General features: G+C 39.8%; 1 protein-coding gene across 1 annotated transcript in view; it reads right to left on the minus strand.

Moving 5' to 3' along the window:
* Nucleotides 1-26,047, minus strand: part of kcnq5a (potassium voltage-gated channel, KQT-like subfamily, member 5a) — a 113,060-nt gene that overhangs the window by 23,917 nt on the left and 63,096 nt on the right. Inside the window, exons 2-7 of the mRNA XM_059359503.1 lie at nt 9,332-9,422; nt 7,283-7,409; nt 6,132-6,307; nt 4,914-5,039; nt 1,303-1,413; nt 1,058-1,153 (exon numbers count right to left, since the gene is read on the minus strand). Of these exons, the coding sequence (XP_059215486.1) occupies nt 1,058-1,153; nt 1,303-1,413; nt 4,914-5,039; nt 6,132-6,307; nt 7,283-7,409; nt 9,332-9,422 (727 nt within the window). The remainder of the gene's footprint in view (nt 1-1,057; nt 1,154-1,302; nt 1,414-4,913; nt 5,040-6,131; nt 6,308-7,282; nt 7,410-9,331; nt 9,423-26,047) is intronic.

Genomic DNA, 26,047 nt, shown 5'->3' on the forward strand with positions numbered 1-26,047 from the left:
TTTCTCAGTTACATTTGTAGGTGTTGCCTTGTTAGCCTGCTCTAACATTTGTCTTTGAGGAAGCCTTCATGAGGACACATATTTAATATTCTGCAACAGATGGTTTGGGGAGCACTTTAGAGTTTCAGGTTTATTTCAACTTCCAAATATGTAGTTTTGAAAACTGGGTTAACTGCAATGTTTGGGACTTTGCTTGTGTTATTTGCCTCAAGAAGTCTTTACTTCTACATCAGATATTCCTGTGTTTTGACAAAAACGTTTTTTGTCATCATAACTAATAGAAATGATGATCTCCTCTGGCTCAGATTGTAGAAATTTAGATTTTTTTCCTTCAGGACAAAAAGATAATACCGTGACAGTCGCTTTGTTTGATGGAAAAATGTAAAAAGTAGGTCAAGGTAGCTCATACGGCACAAAGGTAGACACACACACAAACACAAAGACACACATACATGCAAACACAGAGAAACACACACACACACACACACACACACACACACACACACTCCACAGTCATAATTTATTGTTCATTAGAAACTAATACAGCTGGTCTTGTCTATTACAATGAGTGACGGCTCGGAGCAGCGTCCGCCCAGGGACTGATCACCATGGAAACGGCTCATAAATCCCAGCAGTGTGTGTTGCTGTTGGACCTGAGAGACGACAGCGTGCCTCTCACACCGTTAGTCACCATCAGCTACACACCCTGACAGGCCAGAGTCGGGCAAAATACGCACACTCATATTACGTACTCTCTTAATGAAACACCTTCACTCTGATAGGTGGAGAGATGGTGCAAACACACACACACACACACACACAAACACAAAGACACACACTTCAATATACTCCTAACACACTCATCTAAGTGTAAAGAGTGGACACAAACACTCGTGCTATTATTCAGACACACAGTGACAGGTTTAGAGATGGTCGAAACAGATGTGACGCACACACATAGGTGAAAATGTGTTCACGCTGGTCCTCAGCTGCTGCAACAAAACTCAGTAGAGGTGACGTGTGTGTGTTGTCTGCATGTGTGTGTGTATGTGTCTACCTGGATGAGGCTGGCAGCTGGGTTCCTCCTCTTCTCAAAGTGTTTCTGTCGATGCTGCTCCTGCACTTTCAGGGCAAAACCTGACCCGAGGATGCCCTACACACAGAAACACACAATGCGTTTTAAACTGGTGGAAAATTCCCCAAAGACAAAACATGGTCCCTGCTGCTGTTAGTTTCAGCTTTCTGCGGCTTTGAGGGAATAACTGCAACCAGTCGTGGTGTTATAATAGGTTTTATACTCACAGCTGGCAGAGCAAAGAAGGAGATTCCTAGCAGAGCAAAACCGGCTGATAATAACCTTCCGGTCCACGTCTGTGGGGTCTTGTCACCGTAGCCGATGGTTGTAAGGGTGATCTGAAGAGTCAGAGGACAACAGTCAGGTAACTGAGGCTGTGGCTGAAATCTGTCGCTCACTCATTCATTGCGCCTTATGCAAGAGACACTGAATATTTCATTAGTGACCAGTAAGCCGTGGTGGAAAAAGTAAGTCAGATCCCCTACTTAAGCACACCGTGTAATGACTCCACCACAAGTAAAAGTTCTGCACTCAAAACTTACTTCAGTAAAAGTACAAAAGTATCAGCGTCAAAATGTACATAAAGAATCAAAAGTAAAAGTTCTTATTATGCAGAATGGACCCACTCAGATGTTATATATATTCCAAATATATTTTATTGTATTATTATTATTTTTGTTGTATTGTAATGAAATAAATGTATCATGTGAGTTATGTTGAATCTTCAATTAACTAAAGCTGGCAGCTAAATATAGTAGGATAAAAAGTATAATATGTGCCTCAAAATGTAGTAAAATAGAAATATTTAAAAGAAAGGCACAAGTACCTCAAATTGTACTTAAATAAAATGGGTTGAGGAAATCAACGTTATTACTTTCTACCTCTCCCAGTTAGTCATGTTTTCTGACACCTGTGAATCATCATTTTGTGTCATCACTGATGCACGACTGTAACCTTTGCATCAGAAATATGATGCATTGTATTCAGACACTCAAATGAAATGGCAGTAAATGTAGTGCAAAGGCCTAAAATTTGGTATTGACGTTAAGCACAGGTCCCTGCCAATGTTCAGTGATTACTGAAATTAAAAGATAACCACTGTTCTCCGTCAGTGTATAGTCAATGTTTTGTGCATGCGGAAATTATTCTCTCGGACTCGTGTCGCAGGTGGATTGTCTCCTGTGATCATAACATTATGAGACCAGCCGCTTTGTGTCCCTGTCTCTCCTGCTGAAAAGCTGGGCAAAGCGGCTGTGAGCTGCATCTTAATTTATTAATTAATCAAAAGTAATAACTTTATCACTGATGTTAAAAGGTGGTACATGCACATCAAATGAGGAGAGAAGAGAGCCTTATAGTCCATTATATTTTAAATTGTCACCTGACTCCTGAATTTTGTGTCTCATAGTACATATGTGTAGAGATTTCCACCATAAACTGACACAAAAAAGGCACAAATTAGTGCATAAAAATTTACCAGAATGCAGTAAATTAAGTGTGAGGACCCCCCATTAACAAATTAGTCAATACAACTCTATTCAATTTTCATAAAGCTTAGTACAGTTCAAAATGCTTCACAGATGACTGATGATCCAATATTAAGACAGAAAAAGTTTAGATCATAAAAAACCACAGAAAAAGACAAAAGCAATTTAGAGATCAATGCATGCAAGACAAGAAAGGTGATTTATAAAAGCTATAAATTTAAATTAAATTTATTAAAGCTATGAGAGAGAGTAATAACAGAAAATCAGAGTGAAAAAAATAGATTATACGATTAGATAAAAAGGCAAAAAAAGAGTAAAAATTATGACAATAAAATATAAAAACTAGAAAAAAAAGACAGAAATTAGACAAATAAATCTGGTTGTAGGGATAAAAATATTAAATAACAAAAAAATGATGGATAAAGTAAAATGGTGGAAAATTCCTAAATATAATACCACTTAATGAATGTTCCCACCAAACTTAATCTATCTTAATCTCAAATTAACCCAGCAGCATTTATATAGTGGACTATACAGTAAATTAGGGGTGATCTAGTAGGTGTAGTTTGGTCTCCTCTTTGGTCTCATTTCCTTTATTGAAATTAATTCAGAGCTCCAGAAGCTTTTTGAGCAAATCTTACACACAAGCTAGTTTTTGTTCCACAAATTGCTTGACTCGTGGTCAGCAGGAAAAAATGTGAGTAATACAGGAAGTGAGAGCTGATATTACCAGTATTACAAGGTCTAGCATTTTTTATTATTATTATTTACAAAATGATTCACATTGACCACATTGCATAATTCAATTGCCCCATTAACCTTGAACACATTCCAAACTCACACTAGTCAATAAAACCTGGGTAATGAGCTTGGAGACCTTGTTGTGATGAATAAATCAGCTTCGACACTTGTGCTACTTAAAATGGTTTTTCATACCCACATTTTTAAAAGCATGTAGACCTTTTGGCAACCATGAAAAAAGCTCCAACACGTGATGAATGTTGCATTGTGTGCAATTCAACACGTCTAAATGAATAAAGGTGCAGAAATGTGAAAGACATATATAGTCATTGTATAGAAAACTGTGGATGTTGCAGATTTGCAGGTGGTTGCAATTATTTTTTATCATTCTCAGCTCTTGTGTTGAGTCATAGGTCTGCAGAGTCAATGTGGCTAAACTTCACCTTTTCACCAAAATGATATAACAGCTTTTAGTGACTACCAGAAAGAAAGATGCTCCGGGACCTCAGAAAGCAGGAACATAGTGTGTCTGAGTGTCATTCCCACAAGCCTAACAGGTCAGTCTCACCTGGCAGCAGGAGAAAATTGAATTTATTGATCGGGCCATTTCTTGTTTGTGTGTGTTTTCAAGGTATAATGGGTTTTGGATGTAGGAGGAAGTAGTGCAGCACATTCAGCCAAGTGTGACTTTAAAGGTCTTTCCCGTTGGCTGTCGTACTGCAGGTGTCATTAAGGTCAAACAGAAACTGGAAATGGAAATATATCACTACTGTCAGATAAAAACAGAATAACCCCAATTTTGTTGGATTTTTTTTGGTTTTTGCCTGGGATTAAGAGGAGTGTATGTACTGTGTTGGATGCAGCTCTATGTGGCAGTCGATGTAGTTTCAGTTATGGCTATTTAAACTCCTGTTTTTGTCTTTCTTCGGGGGAGTAAGGGTCTCTGGAGGAGATAGAAGGTCATTAGCAGATGCCACATAAAAGTGGTATACAGTATACACCATGTAAAAGCTGGGAAGCTGAAGGTACATTACAGATACAGAAGTTTTTCTTATCATAAATATGTTGTTTTGTTTGGGCATGTATTTAAATGTTGAACATTTTGAGATATAAAAGCTGAGAGCATGATGATGAAAGTGTATGATGACCATTCACATGCTTGATTATGTCTCATAAGTTGTTGCTAAAATTTCTGGGTTGTTACAAGAGTTCAAGACTTGGTGCTAAATTTGAAGAAAAAAAAACAAAAAACTCACTTTTGATATTTTTGCAAGATTTCTGCAAGAATTGCATTTTATTGGGCGGTTGGATGGCAAGCACTTCTGCTTTGGAAACTGCTGAGAAACTCCCTTATTTTGAATATACCTAAGAAGACCATCCATCCTCTGAATGGTCCAGGTCTCTAGTTTGTGGTTGTAAAGTTTCATGAGGCTGTGATTACCCTAGAGGTCACAGCAGCTCATTTTACACAGTGAGATTGAGTTTCAAAAGAGGATCTTGCTGCATTTTCACCAAAACCCACATCAATCTCACTTTCACAACACAGTTTCATCCAAAGGGCTTTTTAAAAGGCCTGAAGTATCTGCGTGTATTGATGTGTGCATGCTCACCGTGCCCCACCACAGAGCGTCGGCGTAGGTAGCAAAGTCCTTGTTGAATTCTTTCTCCACCAGATAGACCAAGAAGGAGGAAAAGATTAGCACCAGGAACCCAATGTACCAGGCAGTCACCAGCTCCTACAAGATAACACAAAAACGTATTATATTTCAGCTTCACACAGTTTGAAAGATAAATGTCATGTGCTGGATACTTTGCCCTTGAAATAAATTGAAACCTTTGTGGGATAAAGTCTTCTTTTATTAGGAGGAATTTCTCTTTTTACCGTGCAGCGCTAGTCATTGAAAAACACAGATTTTCTTCTGGTTGTCACATAATACATACCAATTTATTTTTTTCAGGTTCAAATCATGAACCACACAAATGGCCATGATATAACTTACAAGTAGTACATAAAACAGACACATGATGCCTGCAAATGTAGAACAGACAAAAACAAGAGCATATGATGCATCCGTGGCAATTGGGACCTTACAATAAACAGGAATCATAGGATTGATAAATGGCAATAACGTTAAAATATAGCAGGGTTAAATAACAATATTACAATGCTGACACTTTTAACAGATAAATTGTTCACTTTCTACTTATTATACCATCATTTTAAACTGCACATATTTCCAGTTATTAAATCTATCCATATTGCTCCTATACTCTGTATAATCAGCTTCATCTCAACATTTTTCTGCTACTATTATTGAATTTTTGTACATCTAATTAGTGTTTTAATATACATTTAATTACCATTTTCATTCATTATTTGCATTTATCTGAAACATGCTCACGTGTTTATGTTTGGCGCAGAGCATAAACAACACCATTACTCATTATTCTTACATTTTAATTCTCTTGTTTTCTCTATCATTGTTTTTTTTTTTACAATCAATCTGAAAATGTACTTAAGCTTTACACTAACCTTATTATGACAAAACTTACTTCAAAATCATGAAAATGGGTGTCCTCTGTGTAAATTCTATGTTTCCTGTCAAATGATTTTCTCTTATTTGTCACTGTTTTCTACTATAGTACAATGATATAACAGTAGTCTGGAATACACAGTAGAAAACTGGGTAGTAACCAGGACTGAATGGACAAAAAAGCGCTACCAAGATCATCTAGATCAATATAAACAATTCCAAGGTAAAATATTTTAAAAAAAGCTTGAACCACAAGAAAATCAAGTTTGGAAGAGGAGGTTTAATTGGCCCTACCTTACTATGTGCATATACTACAGACCCCAGCAGCTTCCAGGTCCCTCCCCTGCGGTCCATGCGCACCATGCGCAGGATCTGCAGGAAACGAAGGCTACGCAGCGCAGAGGTGGCGAAGATGTTACCCTGGCTACCGGCTGAAACCACAGCAACCGAGGCAATGAGTACGATGATGTCTGGGGAGCGAAAGAGAAAATTAAAGGTCACGGGTTCCACAACATTAGTAACTGTGGTTGACTCAACTACTTGCACTGTGCCATCCATCACCTTTGAAACAACTATTGATTCACTACAAGCTGCTTCTTTCCTTTTCTGTCTATGTGAGTTTTCTTCTATCACTCTGTCCACAACCCTAAAATACCACACCTTCCTTTTCTCCTGAGCAAGAACCACTATGCTCTAAATTTATGTTTTTTTATGCTTTTTTATACCAGTTACATCAAGTAGACACTAAAGAGGAAAATGTATTCATATTGGCAAAAACATCCATTATCTGAGTATGATCCCCTAAAATTACTCTGTAAGATGTCTCACAACTGTCTAATCAGATTTTATTGTACTGAACAACATTAACAGCATGATATTGTGCTTATTAAATGGAAATACATGCTTCTTTAACCCACTGAGCCCCACCCACTGGCAGGTTTGAAACTTATGTTTTCTTTCAGTAATCGCCAAAAATAAACCTTTTATCTAGAAATAAACTGTAAAAACAGAAATTATCGTCCAAATTTGAACTTTCCGACAGTCCTTGAATGGATCATAGGTTATGAATGTTTACATGGGAGAAAAAAATAACCAAATCAAAGCATAAAATTGAGATATTTCTGTCAAAATCACTTTCTTTATTGTTATTCTACATGTCTCATTTAAAACACTGCCAAAAATAACAGACAAATGGTCACGTGACAAATAATTAATGAAAATCAGACAGAGCTGCTGGCTGTTTACACAGAGCAGAGAGGAGAGGACAGGAGAGGCTGTAAGTAGAGGCTGTAAAAATGTAAATAGTCCAATATGTATACCATGTGGAAACCCACATTTTTGTATAATATTCATGACACTTGTGGACACTTGTTATTGTGTGTATATATAAATTCCATTTTATTCCAATTTTTAAAAAAAAGTGTGAGACACATGTGCAGACTTACCTATGACACAGAACGGTTTCCTGGCGAAGCGGAGGCGTCCCTGCCAGCCTCTGTAGCGGCAGCAGCAGCCAGCACTCCATATCCTGATGATGTACTCCAGACCAAACACTACAATCATCACAAACTCCTGCAGGACACACACACGTGCAAAAAAACCCACCCCACACACTTAAACTTTGAAATGCTACAGATCTCGTGTGTCGCTGAGCTTCACCCTATACAGAAAACACCTGAACTCTCAGGTACACAGGTAAATATGAAAGAAATTATGTGTCCTATCATTGCTCTATTTGAGTACTTGATTAAGTTTTTAAGTCACTTATATCCTGGAAAAGCAGCGGGGTAATTAATAACATTAATGATGGCTCTATTCCATTTAGCTGTGCCAGTTCCTGGGCCCTCTTATTACGAACGTTGGCCCACTAATTTGACTTACTGCGACACTTCGGTGGAACAGAGCCATGGTCACTGTTATTAGTTACATGTGCACTTTTCCTGCTATGACATTTTAAGGTGTCTGCTGTGAGAGAGGCTGAAATATGGTTACCTAGTTATATGAATCAAAATGAATGTCACACTCATTTCCTTTAAAGGAATAGTTTGACACTTTAGGGAACTGGCTTAATCGCTTTCTTGAAGAGAGTTGCATGACAAGGTTGATCTCATGCCTGTTTGTTAAAATCAATAGAAGTAATTACTAAATGAACTTATTTGATGAGTAGTTTTGATATATATATATATATATTTATATATTTATTTATTTATTTTTATTTTTTTTTCTTTTGGGAGGGGGCTTTGTTTTCTTGGGTTCAAAATTAATTTCAGGGTTTTTTGTGTTCTAGGCTTTAAGCTGAGTTTAAGCTGAGCTCTTAAGCTGAGTGGGTTTATATTGCTTCAACATAAAGGAGTTTTATTACACATAGTGTTCAAGTACAGGGGTAGGGTTTCTCTTCATTTCATCAGGATCAGTACACTTCTTTACAGTTGAATTAATAAGGTGTTTTGTTTTCTTGTGAATTATTTGAGTTTTTGTATTATAAAATGTTGATTTTGTTTGTTGAGTTCTTTATGTTTTAGTAGAGGTTTTAGATTTTTATGTTATCTTTCAAAATGTTGGTCTTTGATTTATTATTTTTGTGCTGATTAAAAATGAAGATATCTAAAAAAAAACTTTTGAGATAATAGAAGATAGCAAATGTCTGTCTGTAGATTATGATGCTTATAATTAGCTGGTTAGTTTAGAATAAAAACAGTTGGAAACAGCTTGCCGGGTTCTGTCCAAAGATAAAGAAAAACAACAACAAGCACAGCTAAAGCTCGCTAATTACCATGTTTTATCTAATTAGTTTGATTTTTACAAACACCTGGCAACCACACAGTAACAACAAGATGGCCAAGAAATAATTCTGCAGATTATCCGCAGTAACCTGGACACTGTGTTTGAAAAGAGACATTGCTGTTGAATTTTTAAAATGTAATTTTCCATTGCTTTGAGCACCATAAACGAAATCCTTTTCCTTCCTTTTATTGGCGTGGAAGAAGAAATTCAGACACGGATGTCTCATAACCTGAACACATGAAAATAAAACTGTCTGCAGGGTTACTACTACAGGTGAGGAAGTTTTATGTAACTGACCCAAATGTCTGCGCTCCTCTCTGTACGATAACAGCTGGAGCAGGATGTGTTGTTGCTTCCAGTCTATTTGTGCTACATTGTTTTCCCCTACCTGCTCTGACTGATGATTTTCTGCTTAATCACATCTGAGGCACAGACTGTTAACTTTAATGAAGTCATAACAGCGTGATTTTGATCTTGAGCAACAAGGGACCGATCATTGCAGTTCATTAAAGCGCTGAGAATGCACAATCAGCACTTTGAATGCAGACATGAGCATCCCTCACCCAGTCTGACGCATATGTTCAATACTAATCATTAAATTATGTGACACTTTCAAAATGTATTAGTGTAGAGTAATTAAAAATCTGGGCGATACATCCCGTTTGAACACAGTTAGTGTATGTGTGTTTGTGTGTGTGTGTCCCTCCTACCAGGATGAGCAGGCAGTGTGCGGAGAACTCCTGGTGAGCAGGGATGGTGGAAAACACAGAGAGAACCAGACATCCAAACACCAGGATGAACCTGTGGAGATAAAACATATGTGCACACACACCACATCAGCTGTGCGTAATAAATAAAATTGAATAACTAAATAACGAGTTTTATCTCATTAGCTCAGGTAATGCAAAAAAATGCAGAACTGCTTAAGGTGAACCTGCAAGCTATAAAAAGACGTGATTATTTCTCCTCTGCCAGGCTACATTAACCAGGATTTAAACCTTACCAAACATTATTAGGACCAGGCTAAACACCGTTTAAAGCTCCACCAGGATTTATTATGTTACCGCTAGTTATTACCATGTGTGCGTTTGTGTGTGCATGTTTGATTTGTTGTCCAGGTATTCACTGAAAGCTGAAGAAGGAAAATTAATTCCTTTAATAATCATACCGTCATTTGATTAGCACTGTTGGCTCAACCTCATCATTATTGTGATATTTTTGAACTGCAGTTGTGTCACTTCCCTTAGATTTGTTTTACACCAGCTTTATTAGCAGTAAATTATTTCCAAAATGAACATCATGATGTACTGAAGACTTTAAACTAGTGATTGAGACCATTAACTCATTAGGAAAATGCTTACTATGGTAAAAAAAAAAAAATTAGGTGAGAAGCAGGGTTATTTTCTTATAGAGTTCTTTACAATTTACTTCCTTTTGCAACCAGTGCAGTTGTCCCTTGCTGGCCTCATAGGGTTTAGCTGACCATTGACCACTTATCCCAACAATTTTGATTTAAAAGCCCAGCCCCCAATCGAAACCTACACCTGGGTGTGTGTTTGGGGTGGCATTTATTAAGTGCTTAAAGAATAACAACTCTGATTTATTTAATGAAATATTTAATTCAAATGTTAAAGAATACACTTATTTTTAATATCTCTCTTTTCTGATGAAAGAATTAATAAGATGATAACTGAAAACACGCAGACATACCACTGATAATAATGGAAGTGAGAAAACATGTTATTTTGTAATTTAAGATTTCATATACATCAGTTTCAAGTGGAAGTTTGGAGCTGTGACAACACTTATTCACTCAGAGATATGAAGCTCCATAAACACTGTTTCTAATTCAAAAGTAACACAAACTGCATCAGTCGTCAGTATTTTGGCCAATCAGAGCCCACCTCACTGCCTAACTGACCTAAAATACCCCCATCTACTGCCCGCAAGGAAACCACTCAGTGCTTTGTAAGTCATATGGTAACTCAGTTAATGAGAAAAATGCAAATTAAGATTCATATGGCAGCTCCCAGGCAACATATGCACTGGCTTGCAGCCCCAGCCTGATCCTCTCTTTTCAAGCATTTTTTTCAAGATGCCATCTGTCTGATGTTTGCAGCCTTCTCATGACTGCAGAACTTTGAGTGTTTGTTGTCTGTGTACAGAATATGTTCCAGCCTTGTCCACCGCTACTTCCCAGACTGCTCTCAGTTGTACATTCTTTCTCTTTTATGCTCATGTCTCTCCCTCTACCTTCCTTCTCGCCTCACATCCCCATCTCCCAACTCTCCGCCTCTCTCTGGACTGCCTCACCATCACTTTGTCTTCCTCTCTCTCCACGCTCTCCTGTATGATTGATGCCACCATTTATTTTCCATGGGACCCACGAGGAATATGGAAAGGGAGGCGTATGTGCATGTGTGTATGAACAATGTGTGTACCTGCGGCAGAGTTACAGCAGATGAGGACTGATGGTTCCTAACATCCAGCCCACATCTGCATCTGATACTGGCTCCTTCTTTAATAGCTCTTTACTGTCATCCAGACAGATAGACAGCACAGAGAGCAGATTTACAAACAGCATGCAGTTGTGTGGTGGAGTTTATTTACTGTACTTGTACCTGACTTTAATTTTATGGTTCTCTAAACATTTTAGAGGCAAATGCTTAGATAACTTTAGTTACTTTGAATATTATAATTCCTAATACAAAATATAAAATCAACTAAAAGATTATGGTTGAGCAATCTAGCAGTTTATAAAGTAAATCACATTAACTTTACCTCCACAAGCTTCAACATAGTGATGAACACAATATTGCATTCATTATTTATGCAAGTTTATAGTTATAAGTTTATTTCAATGCTAATATTTTTACTTGGCTAAGATTTTGAATATAGGACTTCTTATTGTAACAGAGTATGTATATATTGTGGTATTTCTTCCATCACTGTGTGCTTATATCTGTGTGTGCACAACAATTGTTCCCCCATGACTAAAATTCACCAAATAAGTTTTCAATATATACCTACAGTCAGAAACTTGAGCACAAATAAGTAAATGGACCTTGAGTCGAGATTGTTTTGTCCACAGCATTTTACAAGGTCACAAATGAACTGTCAAGTTCAATGTTTCAATAATGTGTGCCGTCTCTCTGGATGTAAACATTAAAATAAACTACTGCTGCAAAAGCAGTGTTGTTGTTGTTGTTCAAGGCCAGGGTTTAAACTGACAGCATGTCAAGAGCCAGAGTGTGTTTGCAATTGAAGAAAGCATTATGCTCAAGGTTTTGCAGGGGTGGCAACATAACAATACAGACACAGGAGCAGAAACGTAGATGTAACAGCATAAAAAGGACAGTTGCAGTCTCATTGAAATAAAGTCTCATACTCCTCTAGAACAGAGCAGAGTTCATGAATCGTGTGGACTGATTGCTGAGCAACAGGTGTTATCTCACAAGTTGTTTTATAACTTCAGTACTGGAGCTGCGCAGTGAGAGCCCTTTGAGAAGCCATTATTAACCCTTTGACAAAAGTACACGGCAGGTGATAGTATGAATTACCTGTCAATCACTGTGTGTCACCACCACCATTGTTGTTTGAACGTTGCCTCGGGTTGTTAAGAGCCGTCAAACACACCTAAACCACATAATTATGCTGCTCCATAATGTGCTGGAATTATTTCAAGGTAAAAAGAAAAGTTTGCATAGAAAAATGTTTTTGTTTTGGGTTAGTTACCACCTGAGTCCTTATTTCAGAAAACAGTAAATCATATTTTATGGGTAATAACATTTAAATGAAATGACAGAGGTAAAAACTATGGCAAACAAAATTTAGCAGCAAACTGAATTATCCAGATGATTTATTTTTACATGACAAATAACAAATATAATAATAGTAATAATGATAATAACTTAAAATTTATAAAGCGCCTTTCAAGAAAACCAAGGACGCTATATATATATATATGAGCTTGAACAATAACTCCTCATTTCCCTTTTCTCTCTATTCACACTGCAGAGCTTTGAGACCTTAAGTGAACAAATAAAAGAGTGAAAGAACACAAATCAAACTGAATTCCGTGTGCCTGAATATGGTAAATGAAAAATAGAGCATTATTTCTGTGTTCAGAGACCTTGATTACAGCCCCGGGTGAAAATGCAATTTACATTCAGAATGTGACGGTAAGAAAACATACAGCAGTGCTTCATAAACACATATTAAAGCAACATTTTCCTTCAACTTGTACACTTGATATGATCGGCATATTTTAACATATCAAATCATTCCTTGATGTATTCAGCATTAGTACATTATCAATATCTCTGTTTGCACTCATGCACACTGTGTGTGTTCTGTCCCTGCCACCTCTCCCTTTTTGTCAATAGATGCTGAAATTATTCAGTGGGTGCACACTGTGGAATGAGAAGCTGTTATTAAATAATGGGGAGCGAAATGACACATGAGATCAATAGGTTGTTAAATTGATCCGTCCTTGGTTGAATTAGCCATTTCATCTGTCACTCACAGAGGTGAACAACAGTGTGGCTCTAGGTAAGCGTGTGGGGACACATGTGTATTGATTTGAGGTGAGATTGTCTCTTAGTATAAAGTATGTTTTGGACTGCTTGGAAAATGTCTATAGGATCCAATTTGTCATTTGCGTGATGATTTACACTATGTGCTGTAAATATTTCTTGGAAAACAACAGTGGGGTGCAGTGACTTCCCACAGTCTTGTTGTCAATATGTTGCAGTCATCTAGTAGAGATGCTGCACAGATGTACAAGGTGGAAGAATAAACTGATGTTCATAAAGAAATAGGCGGTCCTTGTGATGCATCTGTGTATAGACTGAACACATACAACATGTTAATTGTTAAGATTTAGAGGTAGATGTGCTGGATGTTTCCACCTGCTTTCTGTCTTTATGCTAAGCATACATCTAATCACCTCTGGATCTAGAACCAAGGCAAAGATATAAGGTTGGTAATGATCTTCTTGTCTCACTATTGACAAGGCAGCTAATTTTATTATATATTAAGCTATTCCATTAACGTTAAAGGTGGAGTTTGCGATTCTGATGAAACATTGTTGATGTTTGAATTCAGCACCCAACCAAATACATTCCTCCCCTCAGTGCTCCTTCAGAAGCCAGATTAACTTTCCCTCTTGCGCCCAATGCCTTTCCAACACATTCTCCCTCCCCGCTCTTCAGTTACTGACACCTGTGGTCAGTGCCCCAGGCCACCAGATACCTTTAGCTTTGGTTTTTGGATGTGTCAGAGACGATGTGTCAGTTTCTGCTCAATACATGCATTGTGGCTTTTCAATTTAAAACTCTTAAGCAACAAAATCACTTGCTAAAGGTTAGGAAAAAGAACAGGGTTAGGTTTAAAAACTACTTTTGCATATAACTGTTGCAGCATTAATTCGGTTTCACACTGGACACGGACATCAGTCTCCTGGGTCAAAGTTTAGGGTCCATCCCCCTCCCATCACTCCATCTAAACCGACCTTTGCATTACGTCTGACACAGGGCCTGACAAAGCGTTGTTATCTGACAAGTTGAGAGCGAGACCAGGCTGGCCTTTTTCTTTTTACATCCATGGCCTTTTCCTGATCCTGTGCACGAGCATGAACCCATTGGCTGGAATAATGTCCTGAGCCTCTGTCTGAGCCACTATATTTTTTTCCCCATTTACAGAGCTAGGGACATGAATGATCATCACTTTTTTTTTCAGTGCACACATAGAACAAACAGCAATTGTGAGGAGATATTTGATGACTCTGATACAAAGTACATTGGATTAGAATCTTAAACTACACCTTTACCTGTATATTTAAATACAATCTTGCATCTTAAGCATAGGTCATTTATCTCTAGTCTATGTCAGTTCATTTTACAAAGTCATTTAATATGGAAAATGGATTTTTAGGTCACATTGTAAAAACCAGAATAAAACCTCCAGGAGAAGGGTGTTGATTGGAATTGATGCCTAGCAGACATGAATAATATGGCAGCTGATTTGTGCATTATGTTTAGTGTGTGCAAACAGCTGTCACATTATTCTACAGTGGCAGCGAGGATGTGATGTGCTTTGGACGCTCCACTCTGAATGCCAGATATTTCTGTTTATTAAATATTTCTCAGCTTAGTGTTGCCCCGCTTTGTCGTCATGATGTCAAACCACCATCTGGTAAAACTGGTGGTTGACGTCCTCAGTGGACTCGAGACAAGTTGCAGGTGTGAGAGAGTGCCCGTCTCTGTGCATAGGGCAGAGACAAACTGCGTCTGACTTAATGCTGATGAATCACCTGACCATATACAAAACCATATACAGTCAAAAAACCTGTACTACTACAAGCTGAGCGTGTAATCAGGTCCCTGGAGATGTTTATCATGTCTTAATATGCAAACAAGATGAAGAGATTCATACAAATTTAAATGTTATTTATCAAACTTTGATGTATTGATCTTGCACAAAATAATGGAACAGCTTTATCTGTTTTATTCACCAACTTCTTAATGTAACATGAAACTATGAAAACATGTGCATCCTTCATGCATGATCCTATAATTGATGGTTTCTAGTGTTTGTGTTGCTAGTTTGGGATTAGGGTGGACAATATGCATGTTTTTTTAGTTAGAAGGTTGACACCACACTCATATATGTCTATCAAATATGAAGCTACCATGATTAGTGTGGTTTAGCATAAAAACTGGAAAGAAAGAGGGAAAAATCTGCCGACCAGCACATCTAAATCACTTATTATCACTGTATTAAAATATAGAAGAGTTTAGTTAACACTAACACTATATGTAATAAGAAAATAAATACATGCACACACACAACATCAGAGCAGAGAGAAACATTTGACTTTACTTTTCTGTGTGGATAATAAATTACCTCTCAGAAAACACATCTAAGTGGAAGAAGATTTAAAAATAATCAAACAGACCTTCAGCAGAATATGCAACTATAAATCTACACTTTTGCAAGGTATCATGAAGCTCATAAATTAGCATATGTGCACATGTAAATATGAACAAGTATGTTTATTGCAAAGTAGGGAAGACTATAAAAGGGTGCACATGTTTCCCTCTATGTGTTTATATGAAATACGCATCTGAGAATGGGAAGGAGTGAAAGTGTGTGTTATATGTGTGTGTGTGACGGATTGGGTACGTGCGAGGTCAGGGTTTTCCACGCAATATGGTCTGGTATCATTATCTATTTCCTTCTTTCTTTCTGTGCCAACCATGCATACCCTTTCAATCAAGATGGAGGGAGGGAACGGAAACAGAGAGTGAAAAGATTGAAAAGAGAAAAGAAGAAACTGAGAGAGTCAGCAAGGCCAGTCGCTTTGAGTAAATGCCTCATAATGTGTCAAGGTAACAGAGCAAAAGAACCAGTGAAAGATACAAAAGGAGATAGCAAGGTCGTGCAGAGAGGAGAAGAGCAGCAGAAGAGACTTCCATGGTGGTGAAAACATAAAATGCTGAATCCTGTGAATCAAAGTGACAAAATGAACACTACAGGAGGAGGGAGATCAGCGGGTTCTCCTGGATGAAAGCAACAGGGCTAGCAGAGGCTGTGACGGGAAGATAAAGATTGAGCTTAGTTATAAATATAATTTGTCCTTCTAGGAAAGGCCTGGTAGATCAGTACATAGGAAATAAAACATGAGAGTGAAAGAAGAAGAGAGAGAGAGATGAGAAGCTGGGAGAACAGAGTGAGCACAGTCTCTCTTTGGATCTCCCTGTATCGATCTTATTCTAATCAATCTCACGCTACGTGGCTGCGTTTGCTACTCATTCTTATGTTTTGATTTTCAAACTTACATGCACGAAAGGGAGGTTTGAAAGCACACACTGGTAGATAAAGAGAAGACAAGGGGAGAGGAGAAAAAGGCAAGATGAGAGAAAGGTGGGAGGGACAGAGAGAGGGAAGGAGTGAGAAAGAGGGATGGAGCCAGGCCGACTCCTTGCCAACGGTCTATTAGTTAATCCTTGTGTTTATCCAGTCGAGTGCAGTATCTTACCTGATGATGGCAGCGATAAAACATACGGTTTTATTTCTAAGCAACTACTTGACCAAACAGAGCCGGGGCCAAGGACATCGTGCTGCACAGGCCAGTTTTCTCTGCACACTTCTGAAAGGTTTTTCTCCATTAGAAGCGAGGTTGAACTTTAATAATAGTCATATATAATCATTTTTTGAATTCACCTCAAAGTTCAAGATGCTGGGTCAGCTGGAGGTGAAAAGAATTCAATGTCTCGCTGAAGGAAGCTTCAGAGAGGGCCAGCTGTGCTAATGCAAGGGCTTGAAGCAGGACTGAAGGGTGCAGGCTCTATTGATTATGTTGACATGTTGCCCTTAAAGCTACAGTGTGTAACTTTTTACCTTGAGGCAAGTGTATCGATTGAGTTCTTCTTTTTAAGTTGGTCATTTTAAGACTAAGATATTGTAGCTCAGTACTCAAAAAAATAAAACATGTTTGAAGATCAACTGACACCAGCTACATCTTGGTGCACCATTTGTATGTCTGTAATGTACAGTATGATCAGGAGAAGTAGCAATGATTGGTTGTCAGAATGCATCAGTCCAGGCATCAACAAAAACTGTTACTTCTTTCCAAAATCTGAATATGGAGTGTATATCGACACTCATTAAAGGGTAACCTAGAAGCAATTTATCACATTTTCTCTATTGACAGGCTTCTTGGAAGGCACACCATCACATATTCTTTACTGCAACCATGCTCGAACGCATTTCATCACTTTTTCTCTACAGCTCGTCATGTTTTATCTACCCCTACTCCCTTGAGTCACTAGTGTCTTATCAGGATACGCCTCTGTCCTGTTTTAAAGGACCACGTGATTAAGTACCTTAAAAAATAAGAAAAATGCATTGCAGTACTATATAGACCAAATATTGCATACAAACACCGACAATGTGTATGCATGCTGGTAGCAAAGAAAACTAGCTAGCAAAAAAGACTACTTTCTCATAGAACTATTTCTTTATTTAACTTTGGAAAAGCTGTCTCAATATTATAACAACTTGTCATTTGGGGATAGGCAAGTATATGCTGCTGGATCAACATTAGAGAATGGGTTAATGGTGATAGTATTGCGGCAAAATTAAGCTTTTTATTAGTAGTTTTCTTGTGAATTAAGCCTAGTTTTGATTATTTCTGCACCAACATCAGTGTGCAATATTGTGTGTTGCTACAGTGACATGCTCTGATAAGGGATCTATAGGCCGGCCTTCAAACTTTCTACACTTACCCCACCACAGGCAGCTGGTACCTTTTTCTTTTTCATACAGCCTGAGTCTGCAATATGAATGAATGAGGAATGGCTGAATCTTTTTTGTATTTCAAATCATATTTTTTTTTTAACCTAACATGAAAAACTAAAATACTTTAATACGTATATATCCTGATCATGCACCATGCAAAAATATGGTTATTAGTACTATAAAATCCTTAAGGGGTTTTGGAATTTTATGATTTATGGAGCAGATGGTGGGAGAGAGCTGTGCAATGTAGCTCCAATTTATGACTTTCTGTATGAATTTGACTTTGGTTAATTTTGGAGTTCTGTTTTCTCTGTGGCTCAACAAACTTGTAATCCCAATCCAATAATTGAGTTCTAATCTTATTGAAACACCTATGCAGAGAAGTAAAGATGCAAACACAAAGTGTGATGACATGTCTGAGCATGACTCCTCACCAGTACTGAGTACCAGCTTTAGAAGCAGCTGTTTGTTTTCTTATCCCACATCTAAGCCATGTGATCACAGTGAGCAGAGACAGACAGAGAGAGAGATAGTAAGGTTTGGGAGAGGGGTACAGAGAGAAAGAAAGAAAGAGCCGGACAGGAGCCAATTTTCCATGATGTGGGATGCACAGAGGATGGGTGACGGGTGCGAGAACGGTCGGAAAGCTTTTAGTGTGTGTGTGCGTGTGTTCTCGCTAACTAGACGCAGACTGACATACTGCTGGAGAAAGCCAACAGCTAACAGGGTTCATAAAAATGCAGCTTACAGGCACGCACACACACACACACACACACACACAAACCATACATCAGATTCCTATCAGCACCCATCTCTGCACTCGTACCACTCCAAGACTCCTGTTCAGAGTGCTGTTCAGCAGATGTCAGAGAGACAGGCGAAGAATGAGTGAGCGAGCAAAAGAGCTACAGATAAGACATCGGGAGGGGTATAGCAAAACTGTATTTTACATTCAAAATGTATATTTTTTATTTATATTGTACAAATCTTAAGCAAACAAAGTCAAAACACAAGACATCAGATAGTGAAATCACCAAAAGACGACAGTGAGTGCACTGACAGATAAGGAAGCAGGGAGGGTTCAGCTTCCGTGTCTTTTTTTCCCCTTGAACTTCAAATCAAACGCTTTTTATCATTTGATTTCTGAGAAATCAAAGTACGTAAACACTGTCTCATCCAAATCAAACCCTGAGCCAAGGGAATTAGACGAAGTGTACGGCTCTGCTTTTGCTGCACAGTTAAAGAGCTAAAGTTATCTATTTTACAATAAACTATGTGCTGGCTGTGTAAATCTAACGAGAAACACTTTCCTCTTTCTTCTTGCTGTGGTCTAAACACTGCCATTTTTCCACTTAGCTTAGCCAGCAATATTGTGTGCATTATGACAGAGGGCATTACACCTTTTGTGTCTGAGGAAATCCACTGGGCTTAGTGGGCAGCCTTGATTAATGCCACTTAACTGTGAGCTAGCAGTGTGTGCATGAAGGCTCATTACTCAGAGCTCGCTAGTACAATCCAAAGAGGGCTATGATTGAGCGAGTTCAATGCCTGCGCTGCTTAATTGAGCTCGGTTGAGCCAAGACAAAAATACGGTTTGTCAGGAATCTATTCTGGCTTTTTGTCTGTATTCTGGCAAGAAGCTACTTTGGAAAGCATGTTCACTGGCTGTCTTCTTAAAAAGGAGGGAAAATGACTGTAATATCCAGACCTGAAAATAGTTTGTTTTGTGTGTAATGTCCACAGATCAGAAGCAAAAACAAGTCTCTGTGTGTGGTTTAATTAACAATTATGGAGAATAACTCATCACAGAATTGAATTTTTAGTAGTGAATCATGTTGATATGTTTGGTTAGACACTGAATACAAATGAAAAAGATGCTTTTATTGAAGATACTGAGAATTTGACACTTCAAAGATTGGTAACTTTACATCATGTGCCTGTTGCTTATGATGATTCAAGGGATTTCATAAGTTACACCTATGTCTAGGAGCCCCTTGAGGCTTCAATGATTTGTATAAACACTATTGCAGGCAGTGTTGCATCATTATTATTCTACATTTCTACCATTTGTGTGCTCACTGTGTCCAGATAATTGACCATTTAAAGAAGAACTCCATCGATTTTACACATCAAAGTCTGTTTGAGACCGTCCGTCTATAAAAAACACCGTGCTGTCTTTCGTACAGCAACTTGAAACACATCCACATAGAGGCATCATACAAAGTACTCTCAGAAAAACAAACAAAAAATACATATTAATAATAAATGTCAAATAGCAGTCATATGAGTAATGTATGTATATAAGGTGTATAGAATGTATGTGTAGAGGCCGCTTGATTTAATTTATTTTCTGAGGCGCTTGTGGGTGGGGATAAAGGGGACGGCGGACGCAGCCTGAGAGTGAAGCACAGGTGATTTAAGTTGAGTACTGATTAGTTGAGGTTTTGTGTTCAGAATCAGCGGGAGCGTCACGCCACATCTTTTGATCGTGAGTGAAAACAATGTTAAAGATATGAAGAAATATATGAAATAAAAGAAATGACTGAGACGGAAGCATTGGTTGTTGGTTTGTGGACACGCATCGGAGATCAGACCCCCGCTGATAAGTGTCACTTAATTTGTTTTGATCGTGCCACTACAATAAAATCAAAAGATTACGTGAAGATCAACTGTTGCATTGAATGGAAATCCAGTGGATCAAACACGCCATAAGAGTGAAAGCCGTGATTTGTGCCCTCGTAATGAATTAATGAATGGATTGATTTGAGTGTGAAACATGACGGATGAAAGCGCCGGTGATACTGGCCTCGCGGAGAAAGACGAGGATGATAAGTTGTATGATGACATCGGTGCAAGGAGAACAAAGTTAAGGCAGCTCACCCTAAAATCAAACCAGATCGATGATCTCATGGGAAAGGAGGCGGACTATCGAGACATAAAACTAAAGATGAAGGATTTCAATGCTGTGTTTGAGACGTTCAAGGCGCTCAACAAATCTGTTCAACAGCGTTTAAATCCGGAGGAATTGCGCGCTGACCAGGAGCAATGGTTTCAGCCAAAGTTAAAGAGATTTGAGGAATTCATTCAAAAAGTATTAATGTGGTGCAAAGATGCCAAGGCAAAACCCCGCAGCAACGGGGCGGCTGAAGAGGAGGATGAATTATCCCCGCTGGACAGTGTGTCAAACGTGTCAAAACAAGGATCATCAACATCACGCAGTGCGCGCTCTGGCACGTCATCAGCGTCCTCCGCGCGCATCAAAGAGGAAACAAGGAGAGCAGCCTTGGTGGCAAAGGCAGCCGCATTGAGACAAAAGCAAGCACTGGCATTAAAGGAGGCACAGCTTGCAGCTGAAAAGGAGGAGCTAAGGATTCAAACTGCCCTGGCAGTGTCTAATGCAAAGATTAAAGTGTATGAAGAATATGATGTTTCTGAACCAATTGATGGGATGAATGAATATCTTGATGAAGCAGTTGTTTCACATGTTCAAAAGGGTGTTGATGTGCAAAAGGTGACAATGCCCCCCACATCTCCCAGCCAGATGACAATGCCCCCCACATATCCTAGGCAGCCTCCAGTCTCATCACTGGGAGCCAAACCCAAGATTAAAGGGCCAATCATGATGCAGGAGCCCAACACTGGTCGTCAACGAATAATAAATCATGACAATGAATTATATGATGTTATAAAGAAGCAGACAGATATAACAGAATTGCTTGTCAAACAACAACAGTCAACTCGTTTACCTTATCGTGATGTGCCTGTGTTTTGTGGTGACCCGCTTGACTTCAGATCTTTTTTGAAGGCATTTGAACATGTTATTGACTCGAAGACTGATAACAATGCAGATAAACTCTTCTTCTTGGAGCAGTTTACTAAAGGTGAGCCACACGACCTGGTGAAAAGTTGCCAACATATGCCTTCCAGCCGGGGTTATAGAGAAGCGGTGCGCCTCCTGGAGGACCGCTATGGAAACCCACTTAAGATTGCAACAGCGTTGGTTGGCAAACTGCTAAGCTGGCCGCAGATTAAATCTGAGGATGCCAAGACCCTCCACAGTTTTTCCCTTTTTCTTGTGACCTGCATGAATGCCTTGGGAGATGTTGACTATATGGAGGAACTGGATAACCCAGCCAACATGAGAGTGGTTATTGCAAAACTCCCATATAAAATGAGAGAAAAATGGAGAGCTGTTGCCTTTGACATCACAGAGAGAAAGCAATGTCGGGTAAAATTTGTGGATCTGGTAACTTTTGTGGACAAAGAGGCAAGAATAGCAAATGACCCCCTCTTTGGCGACCTGCATGGATTAGCAGGTGAAGAAAAAGAAAGAAAAATCCCCATTGCTGTAAAAATGTCAAGGAAGGAAAATCCAAGAGGCAGTAGTTTTGCCACCAGCGTGTCATTGCGCAGTGAAGCTGTCAATTCAAGCAACAGGCCCACTACATCTCACAACAACGCTGCCCTCACCAGGCCATGTCTGTATTGCAGGAAAAATCACACAATGGCTGAGTGTCACCAAATCCTAGAAAAATCACACAAAGAAAAGCTGGACTTTTTACGAAAGAATGGCATATGTTTTGGCTGTCTATTGAAGGGGCATCTTAGCAAACATTGCAGCAGAAGAATGACGTGTCAGGTGTGCTCACAAAAACACCCAAGCTTGTTGCACATTCATAAAGATGGAAATGTTACAAAGCAAACTAACACAAGCTGTCGAACTGAATTCACTGAACAACAAACAATCAGAAGTGCTCTTGTGGGTCTGGATGAGGAGGCATCTCTTGCTACTGGGGCCGGAGACAGCTGCATCCTGGCAATTCTTCCAGTGTATGTCAAAGCAAAACTGGGGACAAAGATTGTGAAGACCTATGCATTTATCGATCCGGGGAGCTCCGGAACCTTTTGTACTGATGCACTGGTCAAGCAGCTTAACCTGCATGGTAAAGGAACAGAGATAGTTTTAAGCACCATGAACTCAACCAAGCGTGTAAAGGGCTGTCTTGTAAGAAACTTGGAAGTTTGTGGGATCAATGAGGACAAATACGTAACTCTCTCAAAGGTGTTTGTACAAAAGAGGATTCCAGTTGGAAAGAAAAACATCCCCCAACAAAAGGACATTAACGAGTGGTCTTACCTTAGAGACGTGAAATTACCACACATCGATGCTGATGTAGGACTCCTTATTGGCAATGACACTCCTGAAGTTTTTGAACCTTGGAGTGTGATTCACAGTCGCAATAAGGGACCGTATGCTGTCAAAACAATCCTGGGATGGACAGTCAACGGACCAATCAGAGCGCATGTGGAAAGAGAACAGCAAGCTGTCACAGTTAACCGGATAGCAATAGAAAACATAGAGAAGATGCTGTTGCAGCAGTACAACATAGACTTTCCAGAACGCAGCCGTGATGAAAAAATGGAAATGTCAATCGAAGACAAAAGATTCATGGAATCAGTTTCAAAGTCTGTGGAATTCAAGGAGGGACACTACTACATTGAGCTACCAATGAAAGACTCAGAGATAAAGATGCCGAACAATCGAGACGCAGCTATCCAGCGTGCACTCGCCCTTAAGAAAAGGCTCAGCAGGAATCCTGACTTTCACAGAGAGTATTCGAACTGCATGGCAGACATGTTGAATAAAGGATACGCAGTCAAACTCCCAGAAACACAGTTAAAGGGGCAGGTTGGCGCAGCTTGGTATATACCACACCATGGTGTATACCATCCACGGAAGAAAAAACTTCGTGTTGTGTTTGACTGTGCTGCTAGTTACCAAGGGGTGTCTCTTAACCAAAGGCTGCTCCAAGGCCCAGACTTAACTAACACACTTATAGGTGTGCTGACTCGATTCAGAGAAGAAAGTGTGGCCATGATGGCCGACATAGAGGCCATGTACCACCAAGTGAGAGTCCCAGAGAAGGACACTGACCTTCTGCGTTTTTTTCTGGTGGCCAGATGGAGACCTGTCTCGAGAGATGGCTGAGCACAAGGTAGTAGTTCATCTATTCGGAGCCACCTCATCTGCCAGCTGTGCGAACTTTGCCTTGCGCAAAACTGCAGAGGACAACAGGACAAGGTCATCATCAGAAGCTGTGGAAACGATAATGAGAAACTTCTACGTTGACGACTGCCTAAAGTCAGTTAGCAGCGAGAAGGCTGCCATCGCATTAAGAAAGGAGCTCACAACACTATGCGCTGCTGGAGGCTTCAAACTGTCTAGATGGACAAGTAGCAGTCGTGCACTTTTGAAATCGGTGCCGGAAAATGACAGAGCAAAGGAGGTGAAAGCATTGGACCTTGTTAAAGACGCTCTTCCCATAGAAAGAGCTTTGGGTGTGTTGTGGTGTGAAAACTCAGACACTTTCAGATTCAAAGTTTCCATGAAAGAGAAGCCAAACACAAGAAGAGCAGTCCTTTCTACAGTCAGCTCCATATACGACCCTCTTGGGTTTCTTGCCCCTGTCATACTCCCTGCCAAATCCATTCTGCAAAGGCTGTGCAAAGAAAAAATCACCTGGGATGAAGAAATCCCTCAGCACCTATTACATGATTGGGGGAACTGGGTGAACCAATTGCCTCAAATATCCAACTTCCAAATAGCAAGGTGCATCAAGCCTAGGGATTTTGGTCCAGTTGCCACAGCCCAGCTCAATCACTTTTCAGACGCCAGTGAGAGTGGCTATGGGACAGTGTCATACCTGAAGCTGACAAACAAGAACGGCCATGTTCACTGCGCCTTTATGATGGGTAAGGCCAGAGTAGCCCCGCTGAAGCAAACCACCATCCCACGCTTAGAGCTCACTGCAGCAGCGATGGCCGTAAACATGGACAAAGTGTTGAAAAGGGAGCTCCAGTGGGACCTCCAAGCCTCAGCTTTTTGGACAGATAGCACAGCTGTGCTAAAATACATCACGAATGAAGCATTGAGGCTGAAAACCTTCGTGGCCAATAGAATTGCCATCATTAAGGAGGCCACAAATGTGGAACAGTGGAACTTCATAAACACCTCTGAAAACCCAGCTGATTGTGCCTCACGGGGACTCACAGTGGAGCAGTTCTTGGCCAACCAAAGATGGCTGCAAGGGCCTGCCTCCTTACAGAGCGCAAATGTGAGAGCAGTGGACAAGCCTCAAGGCTTGAATCTTGGTGAAGATGATCCAGAGGTGAGAAAAACAATCATGGCGTTCTCCGCAGTCACTGTAGGCTTATGTGCAGTGGAAAAATTGATAGACTACTATTCTAGCTGGTGGCGCTTAAAACGGGCCATAGCCTGGATCCTGAGAATAAGAGATTATCTGATAGCCAAGGCACACAAAGGAAGGAAAACAGTAAATTCTGCTTCCCCCCTTCAAGGCCCGCTGACTGTGGAAGAATTGGACAGAGCAGAAGTGGCGGTTGCTCGGTACTGTCAGCGTTGCAGCTTCCAGTCAGAAATCTCAGCTCTGGAAAAAGGAAAGCAGGCGCTAAAAGGAAACAGCCCCATCTTTAGGTTGGATCCTTGTCTTCAGGATGGCCTGCTCAGAGTCGGTGGACGATTGCATAAATCCGCCCTGCCTGAAAGCTCAAAACATCCCATAATAATGCCGAAAGGTCTCCATGCTACCAACCTGTTATTGCAAGACATTCATGAAAAAACTGGACATTCTGGCAGGAACTTCATGCTTTCTCGCCTTCGACAGCATTACTGGATACCTGCAGCAAACGCAGCAGCAAGAAAGGTTATATTTCGTTGTGTCGTTTGTAGAAAACGTCATGCAAGAGGTCAGGAGCAAAAAATGGCAGACTTGCCTGTAGATCGGCTGATTCCTGACAAACCCCCCTTCACACACGTAGGGATGGACTACTTTGGGCCCATGGAGGTCAAAAGAGGTCGCACCATCATTAAGAGGTACGGCGTATTGTTTACCTGCTTAACAACACGTGCTCTGCACATCGAAGTCGCTCACAGCCTGGACACAAGCTCGTGCATACATGCTATCCGACGCTTCATGTGTAGAAGAGGACAGGTGGATCTCATCCGGTCTGATAATGGGACAAACCTAGTTGGGGCCGAGAAAGAGCTCAGAGCTGCTATAAGAGAAATGAATCAAGCCAAGATCAAAAACACTCTGGCAGAA

The sequence above is a fragment of the Centropristis striata genome, chromosome 20 (assembly GCF_030273125.1).
Source record: "Centropristis striata isolate RG_2023a ecotype Rhode Island chromosome 20, C.striata_1.0, whole genome shotgun sequence".
NCBI lineage: Eukaryota > Metazoa > Chordata > Actinopteri > Perciformes > Serranidae > Centropristis > Centropristis striata.